The 20176-nt window shown below is 45.4% G+C and overlaps 3 protein-coding genes across 10 annotated transcripts; 1 reads left to right on the forward strand and 2 right to left on the reverse strand.

Moving 5' to 3' along the window:
* Window positions 1-98: 98 nt before the first annotated feature.
* On the reverse strand, window positions 99-9272 carry ubap2l (ubiquitin associated protein 2-like). Of its 6 annotated transcripts, none has more exons than XM_061266732.1 (29): window positions 9200-9272; window positions 7978-8116; window positions 7780-7857; window positions 7565-7675; window positions 7302-7476; window positions 7123-7224; window positions 7001-7046; window positions 6333-6439; window positions 6194-6253; window positions 6063-6115; window positions 5895-5980; window positions 5604-5784; window positions 5339-5537; window positions 4938-5254; window positions 4691-4863; window positions 4498-4588; window positions 4364-4403; window positions 4018-4222; window positions 3876-3942; window positions 3496-3790; window positions 3315-3403; window positions 3196-3249; window positions 3047-3125; window positions 2733-2953; window positions 2542-2641; window positions 1753-1911; window positions 1521-1588; window positions 1236-1433; window positions 99-1159 (listed from the first exon to the last, which is right to left on the reverse strand). In XM_061266732.1, exons 2-29 carry the CDS (start codon window positions 8071-8073, stop codon window positions 1064-1066), a joined length of 3546 nt encoding a protein of 1181 aa, XP_061122716.1. In that variant the 5' UTR covers window positions 8074-8116; window positions 9200-9272; the 3' UTR covers window positions 99-1063. The 6 variants fall into 6 exon arrangements, with proteins under 6 accessions (XP_061122716.1, XP_061122715.1, XP_061122714.1 ...); XM_061266731.1 differs by having other exon boundaries at window positions 1236-1430; window positions 4498-4618; XM_061266730.1 differs by having other exon boundaries at window positions 4498-4618.
* Window positions 9273-9632: 360 nt separating this feature from the next.
* LOC133144257 (protein C1orf43 homolog) lies at window positions 9633-11183 on the forward strand. Its single transcript, XM_061266819.1, has 6 exons — window positions 9633-9996; window positions 10061-10162; window positions 10241-10349; window positions 10418-10638; window positions 10702-10760; window positions 10837-11183. The coding sequence occupies exons 1-6, from the start codon at window positions 9934-9936 to the stop codon at window positions 11042-11044; spliced, it is 762 nt and encodes a 253-aa protein (XP_061122803.1). The 5' UTR covers window positions 9633-9933; the 3' UTR covers window positions 11045-11183.
* Window positions 10022-18458, reverse strand: tuft1b (tuftelin 1b). Of its 3 annotated transcripts, XM_061266785.1 has the most exons (12): window positions 18301-18458; window positions 13645-13743; window positions 13506-13580; window positions 13383-13448; window positions 13222-13302; window positions 12817-12924; window positions 12513-12736; window positions 12339-12444; window positions 12086-12169; window positions 11840-11934; window positions 11662-11761; window positions 10022-10996 (listed from the first exon to the last, which is right to left on the reverse strand). In XM_061266785.1, exons 1-11 carry the CDS (start codon window positions 18394-18396, stop codon window positions 11689-11691), a joined length of 1107 nt encoding a protein of 368 aa, XP_061122769.1. In that variant the 5' UTR covers window positions 18397-18458; the 3' UTR covers window positions 10022-10996; window positions 11662-11688. The 3 variants fall into 3 exon arrangements, with proteins under 3 accessions (XP_061122769.1, XP_061122768.1, XP_061122770.1); XM_061266784.1 differs by lacking the exon at window positions 10022-10996 and having other exon boundaries at window positions 11465-11761; XM_061266786.1 differs by lacking the exons at window positions 10022-10996; window positions 18301-18458 and adding an exon at window positions 16229-16386 and having other exon boundaries at window positions 11465-11761.
* Between the last annotated feature and the right edge of the window lie 1718 nt (window positions 18459-20176).

Below are 20176 nucleotides of genomic sequence, written 5' to 3' on the forward strand. Positions count from 1 at the left end.
ATTTGTACTTTTTTTTTTTTTTACAAAATAAAAAAAGGAACAAAAACCTCTAATAAGATCTGCAAGGAACTGGAGAAGTAAAGCGAACAAACAGGCACTACAGTACTTTTTCGTTTATATGTACAAGACGTTTTTCCATTTACATGTTTTCTTTTAAAATGCACAGTACAAAAAAAAAAAAAATCACTGACAAAAACAAACAAACATAAGTACAATTCTGTCCATCAGTATTGGATGCTCTAAAGTTTCCTTGAAAATGTGCAGGGAAGGGTGGTGGCGCATGGAGAGGTCTCCCAAACCGAAAAGACATTGTTATTGGAAGGCAGATCGGGGTGCAGATTGGCCTTGGGAAGGATCACTCAATAACTTGTGACAACATATTTATATGGTAACAGTTACTGTACATGTTTTATACACTATGAAAAGTCTGTGCTAGGCAAAAAAACAAAGCACAGTAAACAACCCCCACCAGTCTTGTGTACAAACATGCACGCAGTCACATGACAAACCTCCTCACTCCAAGCCAGCTCACATATATTTATATATATAATATATCTATATTTAGTCAAAAATAAACTTCACAACTCTACCAAATCCAGAGAATTGTTTCTTCCAACTTAAAAAGGACATAAAAGAGTTGAGAACCCAAAACAGCAATCAAGTAAATGAATAGTTTGAGCAGAGGAGGCGTCTGATAAGCACCTCCAGCCCCATCCATCGCCACCATCCCGCATTACTTCATTCCTCCCAATTAGTAAGAAAGAAAAAGAAAGTTGGGGGGGGGATAGAGAGCACAACAATAACATAAAATACCCATAAGGGGAACACATTCTTTTTAGGAAATAATTCTGTTACTTAAGTAAAAGGGGTCGGTGCTGAACACAATACAATTTCCCCAAACGCTCGAAAAGTGAGTCAAACTATTTGTACCCTTCCCAGTTCCATCCCGACACATCCCCAAAGGGAAGGAGAAAGAGGCGAAGGATGAGAAGAAGGAAGATGAGGTGGTGGGGACTCAGCAGGAGGAAACCTTCAATGAAGTTGTTTTTCCAGGTATTGGATGCTAGTTGGCGCCCCAGTTGTAGCTGTTGTATGGCGACTTATTGATCTGAGACTTCTGTTGGATGGATGCGGTCTGATTGCGCTGGCCGCTCCCGCTCTGTGAAAACACAGCGAGGGTGAGGAAAGAGAAGTAAAAAGGAGGGACAACGAAAGAATCGGCTTAAGAGTCTCACCTGTGGGTCCTGCTGCAGATGATGGTGGAGGATCTGCGAGTGGGGCTGCTGGTGCGGCGCCAGGATGTGCATGAAGGGGGCCGGGGCGTAGCCTGCTGCGGCCGGGGCATTGATTGGTCCGCCGCTGCCCAGTGCGGACGGGAGGCTGAAAGACGCCGTGGGAGTGGCGGCGTGGAAACCCTGCTTCTCAAATGACTGCTGGACAGATGCAAAAAAACAACAACGCCCAGTTAACACAGCACAGTACTAATAAAGCTGTGGTTCTCCATTTTAGAGAGTACTTGCCTGCGTCTTTGTGTAAACTGAACCCGAAATATCAGGTACCCCGGTGTTGCTCGAGGTCACAGACACTCCTAGAAAAGACCAAGGCAAATTCAACGACTGAGAAGCAATTCATCGACGTGTTTGAGCCCGCCGCCAGCAAGCTACATCGTTTCCAGCCCGACTGTCGTGTGGCATTCGCTGGTGTGTTAGGGGTTCGCTGTGGCACACCTTGTATCGTCGGCACGGCACTCACCGACTCCTGGGCCGCTGACAGAGTTGGCCGGTTTGTTTTGAGCGGCAGCAGCGGCGGCAGCAGCAGCGGCAGCAGCTGCCGCGGCGGCGGCCACGGCATTGCCGTAGCCGCCCTTACAGAAATCCCCACTCCCTGAAGCCTGGCCCACATCCTCATAGCCTGCAACAGTCGAGACACACAGGCGCAGCCCACAGCGTTAGACACAGCAAGACCTGCCTCAGAGAGCACTGGCAAACTAACAATAGTTTGCAAGTGCTTTGTGAGGGAGGGCCAAAGGGGGGGTGGGGGGTAGGTTGTGTATGGGAAGGTGGAAAGTAAGCTGGAGTGATGGCAGGAAGCAGCAGAAGCAGCAACACAAATAATAATAATGATAATAATAAGTTTGTTTGATAGGAAGTGATATTGGTGTAATTCTCAAGATGGCAGATGCAAACATACTTTCAGTCAAACAGAATATCTAAAAAAAAAAAATGTTTTACCCTAACACCAAGAAGCCACCAGATGGCGCCAAATATGTTGGACCACAAATATGCAGTAGTCCACTTGCCTTAACATACAAAGAGCCAGCTCAGCTTTTACTGTCTTATCAAGCAACTTTGGATAACGTCTGCATCAAGGGCATTCACAGCCAAGGCCAATAACAGCAGCAAAACAAAACAGCTTTAAAAACATTGACGTCAGCATTCCATTCTGTTGATAGTCAACGTAGGGTTACAAAGACAGTTGTCGTGTTAGCCGCCAGTCACGTCATACTAGCTCAAGACTTGGTCTCCATTCACGGTGGCTCACCAGTGGTGTATCCATGGGAACCATAGCCGCTGGCCTGTTGGAAGGGTGTGGCCGACGCGCCGACATTCACTCCGTGCTGCTTTGACGAGGTAGGACCCACCTGAAAGTACACAAAAAGAATACCCATCGCTAGAATCCAGAGAGCAACTCAAAAAGTGCCTTGCTGCTACATTTGTGTCTCCAATCCTCACCGGGAAGACAGCGGGGCCGTACTGGAAGGTGTTGGGCAGGCCCGGCATGCCGGTGTAGTAGGGCAGGCTTGTGTAGCTGTAGCCGGGTGGTAGCGCCGGGTTGAGGAACGGTTGCTGGGTCGAGTGATGCGTCTGGTTCTGGTTCTGCTGCTGATTCTGTGCCAGCGTGGTGGCGGGAGCCGGCGAGGACGCGTCACCTCGACCGAACTTGGATAAGTCGCCTTGAGAGGGGACAACCGCAAATGGGGGGAGTTGGGGTCTTTTCAGGGTCCAATACAAATACGCTTAGAAATGATTGAAGGAGGAAGTCTCACCAGAATATGGGTTATTTGTCAAGCTCGCCTCTCGACCAGTCAGTGCTGTTTGGGTTGCAAAGGGAATGCTGTAATAATCCTGCGGCAGAGGAAAACACGATGATGATGAGGACAAAGGAAATGACGACTCGTGGAAAATTCGAACTCACCAGTGGTATTCTCGTCTGCAGCATCTGCAGGTCGTCGTAGCCGTACACCTGAGTCTGACACGATACGTCTCGTTATTACACTGGGTCGGGCTTACGCGCAGACTCGGCATAGCACTCACTGCGTAGGGATGCAGCAGTCCCGGCGCCATGATGTATGGATTGGGCAGCAGCGGGGGCACTCCGGGGGGCAAATTTGGAGGCGCTTTCCCTACATTTGACAGCAAATGCAGCTTGTGAGAGGGGTGGAGGACCAAAACGAAAAAAAAAAAAAAAAACAGGTTGTGTTGAGGTCTGCCAAACCTGAGAGTGCTGCAGAGCTGCGCGACGACAATGAAGTCACTGAGGAGGGAGGAGCCGAGGCCGCCGCCGATATGGACATGGTGGCAGGAGATGAGGCCACACCCATGGACGCCACATTGATGCCCATGGGCATATTGCTGACAGGGCCGTGGCCAGACTGAGCTGAGACCGGGGCTCCCAGTGAGACCTGCGCCGCGGCCACCGAGGCGGAGGTGAGAACGGACGACGACACGGATGAGACAGAAGGGAAGGAGGCGGCGGAGTGGAGACTGGAGTCGCCATCTACGTTGGGGTGCTGCGGAGGAAAGTGAAGGTGATGATATTATAGGAATCAGATGTCTATCCTTCTAAGATGGCCTTGTGTGATATGGAGAGCTTACCAGTAAGCTCGAGTTGGCCGTTCGACCTGAAGATGGCGCAAGGCTGTTCTGTTGCGATGACAGCGCACTGTAACGAGACACTGGCGCTGAATCGCGTCCGCTTTATCGACTGCAGCGGGACTTAGTCAACTCGCGGCTTCACCTGTTGTGCTGAGGAGGCGGGACGCTGCTCGGCGGCAGCTCTTCGACTTGACCCAGGGCACCGAGCGGCGCTTGGTTGGATGTCGTCAGCAGGGTGGCGGGACCTGAGCCGCCGTCCGTCAGGGGGCCCATGCCGGCGACCGACATCGGCGGTGCCGCGTTTGCGTCCGACGGTGGTTTGGGCGCCACTGCACAACCCGCTGAAGCTAGAAAATCGATAAATGGTACAATAATAAATGGAGGAATTAAATATATGATCCAGAGGAAATGAGAAAAGAAAAAAGGGAGCAATGAGAATTAATGAAGAGAAACCTATGAAAATAAAATAAATGAATCATGATGCTTGCCTTCCACAGATTGTGCCGCTTGTAGTGAACTGAAGCCGTTCTGTAAAAAGAACAATGAAGGTGAGCTCAAAGGTTTCTACGGAAACCGCCGACGGAGAAGTTTAATATTCGGAACGTCCGAACGTGTCGCCTACCTTGGGCTGCATGTCCTTCTGCGGGGAGGAGGAGACGGAGGGAGGGTAACGCCGCGCCTGAGCTGCTCTCTGCTCGTACATGTCCATCCGGCTGGAGTTGGAAAGAGCTGCAGTTGACTCACTGCAGATTGACAAGTCCCGTTCACGCCTTAATGCCCTCGCTCCGCCCACCGTGCATTCCCCGCGTACAAACCTGTTTGGGGTGGAGTAGAGGCTATTCTGCATCGGGTTGACGGGCGCCGCGTTGGAGGCGACAGAGTCGTACTCGGGCAGTGTCGGCTCCGAGCCGAACTGCAGCGCGCCGAACTGAAGGTTGAGGCCGGAGATGTCCGTTGAGCCGGGCATTTCCACCGCCATTGCCGGAATCTGAATAGACACAAAATGTTTTTAAGAACTTGTCAGCTGCTGCATTTGAGGACGTTTCGAACACATTTGCTTACCTTTGTTGGTATGGAAGTCCTCTTCTTCTGCGCCCTGAGTTTGTGCTGCTGGAGCGGGAGAGGGCTCGAGCCCTGCGCGTCCGAGGAACTTGGGGAAACCTGCTGAGCCAGCGGCGTGACCGACGCCATTTTAGGGAGGGAGGAGGCGGGGGGCGTCACGGAGTGGGGCGAGGACGTCGTTTGCGGCGGCAAGGAAGAAGCGGAGGAGGCTGAGCCCGGCAGAAAAACTTCCAACATGGATGACGTGGTGGTGGCCTGGAAGGGCGGGCGCTTCGCAAAGGGCGTGTGGATGGCCGACTCGGGCTGAGTCTTCATCTCTGCAGAGAAATACGATTGGACTATGCTGATCATATACGATGAATAATAACCAGAAAACAATTCCAGTCTGGGGGACATCTCACCATATTGTGCCCGTGAGTTGGCACTGTTGTCCCAGGATGGGGGGTTGGCATTCGGGACCCCAGTCTGGGGGTGCTGGGCGGCCAGCTGAGCCAGCGCCTGGGCGGTTTTATACCGCTCTAGGAACTGGGAGCCGGTGGTCCCGCCAGTACTTGCTTTCTGGTCCGCTACCTCCCCAAAACTCTTGTTCAGCATGCTGACCTGCCACCAAAACAGTGCATCAGTAGCAACGGTGTTGCCCGAGAAAAAGTTGTCATTGGCACTCACCATGCTGTGCTGGGTGTAAGCGGCGCCAGAAGAGGTTTGGGAGATCGGAGGACCTTGCTTGGAGTTGCTGAAAACCAGCGACTGGGGCAAGGGGGGCGGCTGGGCGGCCTCCATGGGTTGGGGTTCCGTTTCAGACGAGGAGGACGGGGGAGTCTTCCCCAAGAGCACGGCAAGGTCAATCCTGTAGAGGGGGCAAAATGACAACAAATGGCGCCATTTATACAACGCAGCTACTTTACATTAACGGAAGGAAAATGATGACACCATGTACAAGGGGCACTTTGGTCCCACCTCTGTCCTTTGGTGATGGTGACATTCTCTTGCGGTGGTGGAATGGTCGCCACGCTGGAAGCTGTGAATATCTTGGTCTCGGACAACTGCCAGGTAATAAAATAAATTAGAGACCCAAATATAGACAGGAGTTCCTTGGAACACCCACAAAAAAGTTGAAGTACTCACATCTTCATTCCAGTCCTCAGTACCCCATTCTTCAGTGGGTGTCCTCCAAGCACCTGTGAGAAGGGCAAAAATCTCGTCAACACCAGCGCCAAGCACAACAAATCATCAATAAAGCTCCCTTGTGAAAATACCGGGTACAGAGTCAAACTTGGCCGGGTAAGTCATTCCCTCTTCGGGAGGGTATTCCAATCCTGGATAGAAGAGTTTCCAGTTTGACCGTCAGACCAAATGTGCAACATGTCAACTTAAGCGTTTTTGAGATGCACTCACGAGCGCCTTCTTCCGTCTCCATGCCACCCGTGTTGTTCCAGGTGCTTCCTCCGCCATAGTTCTCGTCTGTCTGACTCGGTTCGGCGTAGTCGGCGGGGTTGAAGGTTCTGGATTTTTAAGAAAAGCGCAGTTCAAGTGTCACACATGCGGGCACTTCTAAATAGAACCAAGTCATGTTCACATAGCTTGAGCGAGAGTCAATCGTTTGACTTCCTACTAAAGAACGATACGCCTGTCGAATCAACTTTATGCTCGGCACCTCCCCAATGCCACCAGTGCAAAGGTTAGGGCATCAGGTTGGGAGCTGTGGAGTCATTTCCGAGGAATGTTGTGGGAGTCAGAGACGGGAGGTGAAATGGAAGAATCATATCTCATTTCCTTTGAAGCGTTCAAGGACAACTGGAGTCTTTTCTTTTTTTTTAAGCGTGTTTGTGTTCCTATTAACTGCACGACGGGAACGGGCTGATCATTTGCAGATAGGAATTTGAAGTGTGCGATGAGAAACTGTCTTGGAAACTCATACGACGTTTCGTTCCACAGGCTGAACCACGTCCACTTCTGCTGTGGATTAACACTAAACAATAGATCCAGGGTCGTACGCTCCGGTGGCCATGGCAACAGCGGAACAACGACAACCTCCCCCCCCTCCCGGTTGTCTAAGGACTTACCCCATGCCCTGCGCAGAGAAGCGCCCTCCTCGCCGCCCTGATGCTCCTAGAGCGAAGCAAAGCCAAAGCAAAACTTGAGATTGTTCACGCGACGAGCGTCATGACAACGGCCGGCAACTCACCGAGCGTCCCTCTTCCTCGCCCGCGCGCCCTGCGGCCTCGCTCGGTGCCCCTGCCCACCACTGCCACCTTGCCTACGTCCAAGCCGTTCTCTTGACCTCGAACTGGAGCCAAGGAGGAAGAATCAGACAATAAAACAACAGCCGTTTCGAAATACAAGCTACAACGTGAAGAGGCGTACACTCTCGCCCTCTGAGGGAACCACCGCGGCCCCTGCGAGTAGCTCCCCCTCGCCGACGTGCTGCATCTTTCTCTACTTTCTCCCGGTTCTCTTTGCCGTCCTCTCCGATCTCAAGCTGGCTGGCTTCCTTCTGGCCTGACACGCTTTTCTTCTTCCCCACCATCTCCCACGAGTCCTGGCATTAAAAAGAAATAAATGACAACAGCTCCATGCAAACAAAACGTACGTAAAGCAAAAGACAGTTGAAAGACAAGGAGACTTACAGTGTCTGGGCTGCCTTCCAGTAGAACATTGATGGCTCTGTTGACATCACCGTTTGAGTCATGCAATGCGATCATAGACTCGTCCTGGTCCTTGCCCGTGATGTCAATCAGCTGAAAATGCAAAACACTGTTTCATTTCCCCTTTCAATGAGAGATGGGGCCCATATTGAAAACAGCCAATCCCAAAAAGGACAAAAAATAAAAGTGTCCGTCACCTGTTTGACCTTCTCCTCAAAGTCCGCATCATAGTGGTCTGAAATCATCTGCGCAAGTCTGATCTGCTCCGCTGTGGCCTGTTGCCAGAGGACGCAAGCACATTCATCACAATGAGCTTCAGGTGACAACGACAATCTGGCCAAAATCAAAGTCACACCAGTTGTAGAAAGTGGAAAATGACTTGAACGAGGGTGTACCTGAGGTCTTTGCTTGTGCTGTGTCTGGCCTTGCGTCTGGCCTTGCTGCGTCTGTTCCCAGCTGCCCCGGGCCCGGTTTCCGCCCACGGACGTCATGATTTACAGTATATACAAACAAGTTATTTACAACAAATCACACCTGAGGAGAGAAAGAGAAAGAGGAGTGACTTTATCAAAGACTTCAAATAACACAAAGGGTGTGGGAAACAAGATAAGGCTCCAAAGTACAAGTGCGACCCATTTAAAAGGCAAAACATCACTGTCCTAAAATGAAAGTAACATCAGTGGAGCAACTGTGTGAAGTAGCAGCTACATCACAATGAAACACTATAGGGGTTAAGTTTAGGTAAAACTGCCAGGGGGGGTCAACATTAATGCGTTTTTTGTTATGCTGCCAACCTCGTTATCGAAAACGACTGCTTAATCTTGCACCCGTTACGTAAAAAGCTCGGCTTGGACTGACACAGAAAGAAGAAAACAAGCCTAACGCTGAGGCATGTCCATCTTATCAAACAAGTGATATTAACAATCGAAAAAATAGCTGATAAAATGTGGAATAGGTGACGGAGAAGGGGGTGAATATAATCAAGCTTTGAAGTCTCGGTGGGCTTCCGCCTCGAGCGGCTACACCTCATGGCGACGAGGCTAACTTTTAGCACGGGGCTAACGTTAGCTCGCGAGTGTCGATTCAATACACGCGAACCAATCAATATGTGTCTTACTGTCGTGAAACCAACATTGCCAACTACATGTATTCGATTAACTAGGTCACAGTGTTGGACTTGACTGACCCCTGAAAAGACGTCATTTCCCCACTAGTTGGATGCTAACGACTTAGCTACGTTCAACTAACTGGACGTGGCTAAAGGCTAACTACTTAGCTGGCATTGATAATAAAGACCACACTTGCACAAGATTAAAAGACCCTCTTTACGTGAAAATAACATTAAAGAGGTTTTAAGGTAAAAGACTAAAATCTCGCTCCTGTTCCTCTTTTTAAAAAAAGACAATAAACACCACCCTACTGACCAGGAACCCGGCCGGCTTCAGACTAGACAAGACACCGGCCGACAAGTAGTCTCGTTCCCCAATTTTGCTAGGTTCTATTTCTCCGCGATAACCACAATCGCCCCCAACTTCCACTTGTAGAAAAAATGTCACACAAAAAGTTAGGATTTTTTCCCCCCTCTCCTTATAACACGTAACAACCACCGACGTTTACCTGTTTCGCTTCCACTCTGACACCACGGAGCGCTGTGTCATGTGGTCTGCCGCTTCACAGTGCTTGGAGGAAGCTGGACCAACAAACATGTGATCACTTACTAATAAACCTTTATTTTGGGCATATATATTTTTTTCACCCCTGGCCGGTGACATATCATTGCGACTGATGCGCATCAAAGATAACATGAGCCGGCGAATGTTGGTACGAGTGTTGTTATAAAAACAAAACTATTTTCGATCAATAAAAATACTGCATGGACTTAAGCATTGGTGGGAACTTTGTTTTTCACACATAAAACCCATAAAAAATGTGTAATGTACATATCTTGTCAAGGATAATGTACAGTCTAACAATCTAGCATAAGTACACAGCGCTCAAACCGTAATACACAATATAAACTAAATCCATAACAATAATGTTTCCGAGTCTCCTTTTGTACGTTACTTACGGTAATTATGAGGCGACCAACGCCGGTCGGGTTTAGCTAACTAGCTTAGCCGAAAAGCGAGCCAGCGTTATCCGCGTAGCTCGACTAAATCTACCAAAGATGTCACACAATCATTTCGTGGGTGTAGATGACGTTATAAAAAAGTTAATTAGAAAATAGCTTCAGTTTTATGCATTAGGAGAAGATATTAGCTTCGAAGGTAGCGACATGCTAACTAGCGAGCTAATGTAGCTCACTTGTAAACAAAGGATATCAAAACATTTCTAATCACTTTAGTGCCAACATGGCAGACTCACCGCCGTTATCAGGTGTTAATGTTGTCCTGGTGATGGCGTACGGCAGCTTGGTGAGTTAAAGAGACAATCTACGCGTTTGTTCTATGTGTTTATTCTAACATCGTGTGTTGACAGGTCTTTGTGCTGCTCTTCATCTTCGTCAAAAGGCAAATTATGCGTTTTGCCATGAGATCCCGTCGCGGCCCACACGCACCCATCGGCCACAATGCTCCAAAGGTAAAAAAAAAAAAGAAAAACATAATGACGTCATGTATAATTGTCATTATTTTATGGCATATGGTGTGTTTCTAATAGGTACTACGAGAGCAGATCGACTCCCGTTTGTCGAAAGTTCACGAGATCCGGTTCGAACCTCGTCTCCTGCTTGAAAATGATGCCAGGCTCAGGCATGGATCACAGCTTAGTGAGTTTCTTCCACTCCTTTCATGCATTTTGTAAAAAGCATCAGCGTAAATCACTTATATCTTGCAGGTTGTTATAACTACCTGTACCGGATGAAAGCCCTGGATGCCATTAGGGACTCAGGTATCCCTTTGGAGGAGATGTGCAGCAGCCCGAGCGCCTTCACAGGCCGAAGTTTCCGGAGCTGGCTCCTGGAGCTAAGAAACTCGCACTCGCTAATCAAGAGTAGCCACGGCGCTCTCATCGACCGTCTGCTCGAAGGCTACGACAGCGCCCGCCACGGCACCGGGGTGCGGACTCCACATGGTCGCGTCCGTTTAAGGCTGCATATCTAAAATTTTATCACGTTCTAGGTGTTCGGAGAAGCAGAATTTCTAGAATACCAGCAGGCGCTCAATGAATTAGCAGACGTGTGAGTACTACTCACGTTTAACTCGTTGGGGCAAAGAAAGAACGTGTTTTTATGACTGCATTTGTTGCACTTTCAGTGTGAAGGCGTACTGGAGCAACAGCACTGTGGAGCAGCAGCATCAGTCGGCGGCCAAAGACCTGACGGGTTCTCCGGGCCGCAACGCTCCGTCCACCATCCAGGTGACCTACTTGCCATCGACCGGCCCACGCAGCAAGAGGCCCAAACACTTCTTGGAGCTGAAGAGTTTCAAAGATAACTATAACACGCTGGAGAGCACTTTGTGACTGAATTGTGTGTGTGTGTGTGTGTGTGTGTGTGTAGAAGCACATTTGGACATCGTATTTTTGTTATTGTGACATTTTTGTAAATATAATTTATTTCTGTGTCACCTCCGATTAAAGTTCTGCGTCATGTACAAATGAATTTGTTTCTTCAATGAATTCAAATCAGTCGTCAATGTTGTCTTCCGTCCACTAGATGGCACTGCTACATTGTTTTTTTTATATTGGCAAAGACAATTACTGTTAATAAAAGAAGACAATTTCACTGAAAAATGAGACTGAAATCTCAGAGTTCTAATTTAAAAACAAATAAAAAGTGTAATTAAAAGAAAAAAAACTCTCAGGATTGTGTTATTGTCATATAATTTTTGTTTTGGTTACAATGTGTCTCCCAAAGTCTTCCTTGAAATTCAGTCGCATGTCTTGTCAGTTCAGACGTGTTTACATCCAATTTATTCACGGATTTAGTACACAAACGTGAATGCACATCTACATTCAAAATTCACATTCAGAAGCACTCGTGACTCTGGATTACACTCTGGCGCCTATGCAGTCGTTAAACGTGCACATGATTCAATGAGGGGGGGCGATTATGAAGCACTCTTTAAATACATATTTACATTTCGTGACTGCACGCTGTCCGTCATTCACGACTTGATCTCGATGACTTTGATGAAGGGGAGGGACTTATTGTTGGCTGCGGACAGCGTCAGAGGTTTGCTGAGATAAAAATAAAACATAATTGGACATTTAAAATGATTTCTTGAGGATTATCACAATGAGCCAAGCGTAGCTCACCTGTAGATGATGACCGGCTTGTTCTCGGCGCTCTTGAGCGGCGGGGGGTCGCGGCCCGCCAAGAAATGCTCCATGTGGTCGTGCAACTCTTTGTTCTGTTTTTTTTAGAAACGTGCACAAAAAAGCTAAGGAGTGTCGCATAAAAGTAAAATAAAGTAAAAGCAAAGAAACATAATCTCTCGTTTACTGAGTGGAACTTTTTTTTTTTTTAACTTAGAATTGTATCACTTTGGGAAGTGGTCTGACCTCGGCTTCCAGGAAGGCCACTTTCTCCTCCAGATCCCCGATGACTCGATCTCGTTCTTGGAGGACGGTGCGTGAGTTCTGCAGCTGTACACACGCACACACAAAAGAGTCAGGCTAATTTTACGACGTTTGGCTAATTAACGAGTTTGGTTTCAGTTGCTTGATGTTCTTCTTCCGAATGTCATTTCCTCACTAATGGCTTCCTGAGTACTCAAAATGTGACGTGCGTGTGTGTGTGTGTGTGGGTGTGTACCTGTTCGATCATGTGTCGCACTTTCCTTTGTTGACTTTTCAGCATGTCATCCAAGTGGTGGATCTTCTCCTTCAAAACGGCCACCTCCGTTTCCAACTGACCACGTCTGAAAACACACAAGCAACATTGTCGCTACTACACAAACACAAGCGCACACACACTTGGTTTTGTTACCTGTCGTCTTTCTGATTTCCTTCACCGTTGTCCGCCTGAAGCCGCTGTAGCTCGGCCTCGCCGGCGGCCATTTTGTCCCGCAGGACCCCGCTCTCGACCTCCATGTTGCCCAGGAGCCTTTGTAGCTCCTCCACCCGTCGGCCTCGCTCCGCTGAGTCAGTCTCCGCCCGCTGGAGACGCTCCGACTGCTCCTCCAAACGTGCTCGTTGCTCCTTTGACTCCATCTGTCAAAGAAGGAAACTCCATTTTTATAACTTCTACTCTTGGCCATCTAGAAACGCAATGGGATTTTAATGTCACACACCAGCAGCCGCTCTCTCTCCTCCCGGTGCCGACTTTCCATATCTTTCATCTGAGCGTAGAGCCGCTTGGTTTCTTCCCTCAGATACCGCACGTGATTATCATCACTCTCCTGAGAATGCGGAAGAACCCGTGATAAGAAGCGGGTATTTTGATTTGGATCTTCAGTGGTGCATGCGATTGTGAGTCACACATTTCCCGTTAGCATATTTCAGGAGGGGCCAGTGCCGCTACGGCTCCCCCCCTCTAGCTCCGCCAGTGATAATGAGCCGGAAAAACGATCGTGTCAGCTAGAAACATCCGGATGAGCGGATCTTCTTTGAATGTGCTTTATTGATTTTTCTTTTTAAAAGGGAAGCAAGCATAACACACACACACACACGAGCACTATAAATGTTGAAGTACTTACGTCATGGTTAATGTAGTTGTAAATGTTGTTGCCATTGGCGACGTTGGGCATGTGGTTGACTGTGTAGCCATTCGTGGGATACTGAAAAACAAAAAAACATTTGAATCATCATGCCTTGTTTTATTTAATTTAAAAAAAAAAAGATTTTTGTTTCTACTTACCTTCTTGTTGTTACCATTTTGTCTCGCCGCCATCTGCTCTCTCAGGGTCTTCAAACAATACCTCACCTGGAAGTTGAGCAAATATGAAGCACGTCGCACATCACTCATTCCTCCCATCCTCACCTCTTGAATCTGCGACACCTCGTCCGTCAACATCCTGACGCTATCCGCCGTCTCCGGTCCGCCGTCCAGGTACACCTACGACGCACGGCGCCGTTAAGCCCACACCACGACGCTCCTCAACATAAACCAGCACACATACCTTGATGACTTGCACGCTTTCCTCCGCAAGATCTTCCAGCCGAGGACTTGCGACTCGCTCGTCGGGATTCCTTAGCAGCACCGATGCGACGCCGCTCTCCTGCGTGGCAGATGTGGACAATAAGTAGACACGAAAGGAAAGAAAAAGCCAAAGGGGCGGAGCTTAAAAAGCCACATGTGATTTGCCCCAAAGCTGAGGCTGTGTGACGGCCAAACAGCGGCTGCCTGGCAACCCCATAATAAGGGGCACGTTTGCACCCCTGGGGGGCAAAGTCACGAGTCACTGGAGGAGTAAAAACAATCAGCCCACCCAAGGCCTTCACAACAACAACACACTGTTTGCCATGGTAATAAGAATAATACAAATAGTCTGTTGGATAGTTTGTAGGGCATTCTCAAGAGAAAGTATGTTACACGATCATTTCAAAAGCGTCAGTTTGTTTGGGATTTTTTTTTGTGACGCAAATAAGCATCAAACTGCCACATTTTGTTTATTATTAACATCCTTAATAATAATAATATATATTTTATTTTTAAGGCGCCTTTCATGTATTTACACATTTGACATTGAAGGAATGTAATCCTTTTGGGGGAACACCCGTTCAGTCAAAAAAGAAAAGACTGACTTAAGACCGGCTTTTTGCTTGACTGAGCAAAGGACGCTATAATTTTTCTGGGTGTTGGCTCCAGAAATAATGATGTGGTATTTATTCACAAAGTAACGCAAAGCAAAAAGTTCTGCTGTTGGGTTTGTTTGTAGTCACAACATATTTCCAAAACCAAAATAAAGTAAGCTAGAGGTAAAGTGTCACTATTTTTTACAGGTTTGGCAGCCTGGTGTGAGGTAGTTCATAAACTCATAAATCCGCAAATTTACGAAGGCTGAGTGGAAATGATAGAAAATGTAGAAAGTTTCGCACCACGCTGCCGCACATTAAATATCCGTCAATGACACATTCCCAGCATGTCGCGTTAGGTTGTTAAGTTGAAATGTGAGCGTTGCAAAGTTCAGTGCTAAGCTAAGCGTAATTAGCCGTGAAAAAGGTTAACAGAGCACAAAGGGAAGACAAGACAGATTGAAAATTAACAACTTGTTAATTTGTTAGATAACAAACAGCGGCTCAAATTGTGCGAAAATACCAAGCAGATTTATTTGTTGTTTGGCTTTTTGAGGCACGTGGGCAGGCTGGTGTTAGCTTCTAGCGCTAGCAAGCCGCGATGACCAACTAGCTTGCTCAATTGATACAAAGTAGTTAATATTTTTTTTATTTTACTCCTACAAAAACTTTTTTTTCCAAAATGAAAACTCTTGACAACATTTCTGAGATTTTTTATTTTTTTTGACAAGAATAATAATTAATGCACGAGCTGAATTGCCTGCAGCTCAATGAGGTAATGTTCTCCAGCAGAACACAACGTTCCATTCCAGGCGGGAAACTCATTGAATCATGCCGCCAAGGAACCACCACAGAATACCTTCGGGGAGCTTCGGGTTAGCAGTCATGTTAACTATTCGAGCTTGAGTGACAGTGAGATGAAATCTGCAAAAACCATCAGCGAGAGAAAGCCCGGGCGGCTAAAGTTCTACCACACCTCGTTGAGGAGTTTCTTTTTTTTTTCATATACAATTGCAGCCTTTTTTTTTTTTTTTGCTCAGAATTTTACAACATATTCCTCAGATTTCACTAAGAGCAAAAAAAGTTAAAGACAATCGACCTAAGCTAAAATGGGGGCGGAGCTTAGTGCACTTAGTAAAACATTAGGCGTGCTTATATAATGTAGACTGACGTGACCCGTTCTGAGACTACTGCATCAGTGAAAGTGGCAAACAGGAACCAATTTTGTTTTTTGACAGGGTGGATTGACACGTGAGACGCGCAAATCTAAAAACAACAACCAACAAGTTGTGAGGGTAGTGTGGTTTTTAACATGGCCGCTGCAAATATGGCGCAGAGGTTCAGGGGCCATACATCAACATATGTGACAACATTGCAGCAACAGCGTTAGCGCCAACATGTGAATTCCAATCGTCTTTTAGTGCAGACTAAATCGCAGAGCATCGCGACAAAATACGACTCGTGACTGTAACAATCAAAAAAATTAAGCTAGCCGCTTCCCAACTCGACAGTAAAGTCGGCGATTGACAAATCACACACCTACTAAAATCTAGATCTTAAATTTGCTGGCAAAATGTCATCGAGCATTAATTACATAACTCACAAGAGGTTCGGGATATTCGGCCCTGAGGTGAAATTTCAGGACAAACCTAAAATGCAAATCAATTTAATTTGACTACTCAAATTGTTTCCACGCAAGTCTGCACATTTGCAATAAGATTAATTAAAATCATGATTCAGCAGTTCGATTTTTTTTTCAGAGTAAAAAAACAGCAAAAATAAAAATTCCTTTAAACTAAGGACATTTTTAAAGCAGAAGCTCAAGAATTGACAAACGCCGTTGCAATATTCGGCAAAGATTTAATCTTCCACCCAAAGAATCTATTTACTATTTCCACTATCAACAACATGCAGTTCATGACTAGCAGGCTGCAAAAAAATAAACATTTCTCTTGGGGTGATATCTACCTGCTCAAAGACGATCTTTTGCTCTTCTTAACATCAACCAGGGAGCTGTGATCCAGACAGTAGTGTGTGTGTGAAAGTGTGTATGAGAATTTGTGTGTAAGTGTGAGTCAGGGCGTGGGAAGTCTGCTTCCCTTAAATGCCTGGGCGAGGCTCACCAGCCAGCTGCCAACCCTGTTTTGTCACCAGATTGTCCCATGCTTCCAGATCCGCTTGCAACAGCACCCCCTGTTGGACTACATCGGTCACTACATTTAACATTAGAGGGTTAAACTATATTCATCTTCTTATCATAGGAATGGATTATTCATCGAGTAGCCAGGTGACAGGGGCGTAAATGGGAACGTTGTGAGGAATGTGTTATGTAAGCTAGATTAATGAGGTGTCTTTATGTAAGACACACACACACACAGAGCGTGTGCATTGTTAACACACAACTTGGCAAACAAAGTCAATGCCAAGGGCTGCACTGGCATGTAAAAGTTTTTATAGGATTCTTTGTGCAACAAGCAAGCCATTCAGGTTTCCAAAGAACTTCCCTTCCATTGGAAATAATAACACAATTTTATTAACGCAACTTTCTGTTCTATGGTTGTCGTCACCTTTTCTAAATGGTACTATTCAAGCCAAGCTAGCACTTTCACCGCTAAAATATTTTAACCTTAAAGGACCGAGACAAGGATATTCTTTGTTGACACAACAACTCCAAAACGTTCTTTATGCAAGACGTCAAAGCAAATGCGCACAAAACGTTCCTTATGCAAGACGTCAAAGCAAATGCGCACACCTCAGAAATGTAGGCAATAAAGGCAGAGGGAGTTTTCCTCGAATATTTCATCCTCGCCGCAAATTTCTTCGGAACATGACAGGGCTTGACAGTTAGATATTTTCGAATTGTTCTTCCATGCCCGCAGTCAGCAAAACGCATTTCATGTAATGGCTTACGGCAACACTGTTGAACAATGTTGAGGTTATTAAAAAAAACGTCACTGTGTCAGCTAATAGCATAATTACAATATTCAAGGGAACACAGACATGCCCCAAAACTAGCAGAGTCGTGAAAACATGACTCATCCTAATGATACAAAATTGCCATGTTTCAGACGGTTGCAATTCCCTTCTGAAAAAAGGTTAGCGTTAAGTTGCAAAGTACAGGTCAGGACTTACAGTGAGACATGGTCCCTTGGTTAATATCAAACCGAGCTGTGTGACACACACTGATACAATCAAGCTACATGTGCATAAGATTAAAGATGAAAGTCCCAATGATTGTCACACACACATCTGGATGTGTTGAAATTTGTCCTGTGCATTTAACCCATCCCCGTGTGATTTTAATCCATCCCCTGGGGGAGAGGGGAGCAGTTGGCAGCAGCGGTGCCGCGCTCGGGAATCATTTGGTGATTTGGTGATCTAACCCCCCAATTCCAACCCTTAATGGTGAGTGCCAAGCAGGGATGTAATGGGTCCCATTTTTATAGTCTTTGGTATGACCCGGCCAGGGTTTGAACCCACAACCTTCCAGTCTCAGGGCGGACACTCTACCACTAGGCCACTGAGCTGATCTATTGATAGTTCTAAAAAGGCTTAAGCAGTTACATGGTGACTGCAAGGCACATGCACAGACCAAGTTTGTCATTTTTCTTAATAGTTTACTATTTTGCCACAAAATATTTTGCAAACATTTTCCCTAATATTTTGTTGTATTATTATATGACTTAAATTTCCATTTGTGTGTGATGTCTAGGCTAACGTTTTTTAAATGATTTATTTCCTCTTATTTTTGTAAATTTTAGAAGACACAGGATGGCTCTATTTCTTCCAATATTTGTGAATTTAAATGTATTCTAAGTAGTTGAAAATTCTTTAAAAAAGATAAAAAAAGAACACTCAAGTGTTAATTTGAAACAGTGTTGACAGTATTAAAAACATAACATGACATTTAAAAAAAATATTTTGGGTTATCGCACTAACATCGCACTAACGGACAAATTAATGCTGTAGCAATAACTTAGGTAATTGAGTAAGCTGGCTCGTTAGTTGAGTAAGCAGGTTAGCATAGCTTAGTTACTCACGGTGCTCCTCGGCCGGTGTCCGTCGTCCGTCTTCCCCTCTGCCATCTTGCCCATGCGGCGTGGAAAAAAAGAAGTACCGACGCACAAAGTGTGCATGAGTGTGCAAAACTCAGCACACTGACGTGAGCGTGGCGCGTGTGCAAGTTCACAAATCGAACCTTGTAGGCGTTCCTCTTCCGCAAACCTTGCGTCACGTTGCCCTGACAACCAAACTTACCCCCAGTCCTGTTTGTTTGCGGTTATGACCTTTTCCAAATAAAGTCGGCTGTCAATTCCATGGAAAGTGATTGTTAGGTCAAAGCATATGCAAACTTGTCAAAGGTGTGGTTTCAAACTGCAGGTTGTGGCGTAGTCCTAAAAAGTATCAGTGGTAAACAATAGAACGTAAATTTACTGTAATTTATATGTGACATGTTTGGCTACAGTATCCAAAAATGTCACATGCCCATAAGAGGCATTTTGGCTATACGTGTAGCAATAGCGCCCTCCTGTGGTTTGAGTAAAATAAATCTGAATTAAATATTTCCTGCTTTTAAAGTTACGGTTGTTGTATTTTTTATTTTAGTCTTTTTATTTAAATCTAGAACAGTATTATTTTCAAGTACAATTCATGTGAGTACTTTAACTTTGCTAAGTAGAGTTCATACGTGTACTTTGTTAGTTAGTTTTTTTAAATCTAGTTAATCTAAAAATGTGACATGCATTTAACAGCGATTTTGTGCTATATGTGTAACAAGAGCGCCCTCCTGTGGTTTGCGTGAATCTGAATTAAATGTTCACTGCATGATGTTGCTGTTGCTCTATTTTTGTAGTATTTGGTCTATTTTTGTAGTATTTATATTTAAATAAAATACAGTAATTTATATTAGTATTTATATTTATATTAATAAAATACAGTTCAGGTGTGTTTTGCATTTTAGATCAGATTTTTACATTTTTTTACTCTACTTTTATGTGGAAAAAACTTTTGACCATTTCTCTATATGTAAGCACAGTTTAGGAATAGTTTTAAAAAGTAAAAATTGGATCTTAATATCTTTTTAAATATTGAATTCAAAAGTACACATATGAACTGTACTTGGAAAAATACTGTACTAGATCTAAATAAAATACAAAAATAGAGCAACAGTAACATGCACAGTGAACATTTAATTCGGTGATTTTTCACAAAAACCACAGGAGGGCGCTATTGCTACACGTATAGCGCAAAATCGCTATTATGTGCATGTCACATTTTTAGATTAACTAAATTTAAAAAAATAACTAAAAGATTCAATTAAAACAAAAACTATCCCTAAAAAGTATTAATATCTAATTGTGAGGCACTGACACATACTAGATCTAAATAAAAATACTACAAAAATAGAACAATCGTGAACATGTAATCCAGCAATTTTTCAGGCAAACCACAGGAGGGCGCCATTGTAACATATATAGCACAAAATCGCTGTTACGTGCATGTCACATTTTTAGACGGTGTATTTTCTACACTGTAGATGAAGTAAATTGAAAAAGTATCAAACTAAAGTAAAACAACTATAACTAAAACTAAAATATTTTTTAATAAATCCCACAAAATTGTAAAAAATCGGGCTTGAGCTGCAAAAGTCATGTATTATGCACTATTATCATGTATCATGCTGACTGGCAATTTTTGATACAACTTTCAAAACAAATCAAATCGTTCAAAGTAGTTTTCTGACCTGAGAGAGGCTTACGTCGGATCCACTCGTCAAAGATTTTCTTTGCCTTTTAGTCCAACACAGCATCCGGGCCTCGGATGCCTGCCTCAACTTCTTCCAAAACGATGCCATGCAACCTTTTAATGAATTTTCCTTTCCCCCCCTCCCAATCTATTCATGACATTTCACCGTAG

Source organism: Syngnathus typhle, linkage group LG20 (assembly GCF_033458585.1).
Source record: "Syngnathus typhle isolate RoL2023-S1 ecotype Sweden linkage group LG20, RoL_Styp_1.0, whole genome shotgun sequence".
NCBI lineage: Eukaryota > Metazoa > Chordata > Actinopteri > Syngnathiformes > Syngnathidae > Syngnathus > Syngnathus typhle.

Coding starts and splice junctions, on each gene's coding strand:
- ubap2l (XM_061266729.1), bottom strand. CDS start 8,073: ATGACGTCCGTGGGCGGAAACCGGGCCCGGGGCAGCTGGGAACAGACG. Junction 5,538..5,603: donor CTTACACCCAGCACAGCATG/GTGAGTGCCAAT, acceptor TTTTGGTGGCAG/GTCAGCATGCTGAACAAGAG. Junction 5,255..5,338: donor CAACTCACGGGCACAATATG/GTGAGATGTCCC, acceptor ATTTCTCTGCAG/AGATGAAGACTCAGCCCGAG.
- LOC133144257 (XM_061266819.1), top strand. CDS start 9,934: ATGGCAGACTCACCGCCGTTATCAGGTGTTAATGTTGTCCTGGTGATG. Junction 10,639..10,701: donor GCGCCCGCCACGGCACCGGG/GTGCGGACTCCA, acceptor ATCACGTTCTAG/GTGTTCGGAGAAGCAGAATT. Junction 10,761..10,836: donor CTCAATGAATTAGCAGACGT/GTGAGTACTACT, acceptor TTGCACTTTCAG/TGTGAAGGCGTACTGGAGCA.
- tuft1b (XM_061266785.1), bottom strand. CDS start 18,396: ATGCACACTTTGTGCGTCGGTACTTCTTTTTTTCCACGCCGCATGGGC. Junction 13,303..13,382: donor AAAATGGTAACAACAAGAAG/GTAAGTAGAAAC, acceptor TTTGTTTTTCAG/TATCCCACGAATGGCTACAC. Junction 12,445..12,512: donor GGAAATCAGAAAGACGACAG/GTAACAAAACCA, acceptor GTGTGTTTTCAG/ACGTGGTCAGTTGGAAACGG.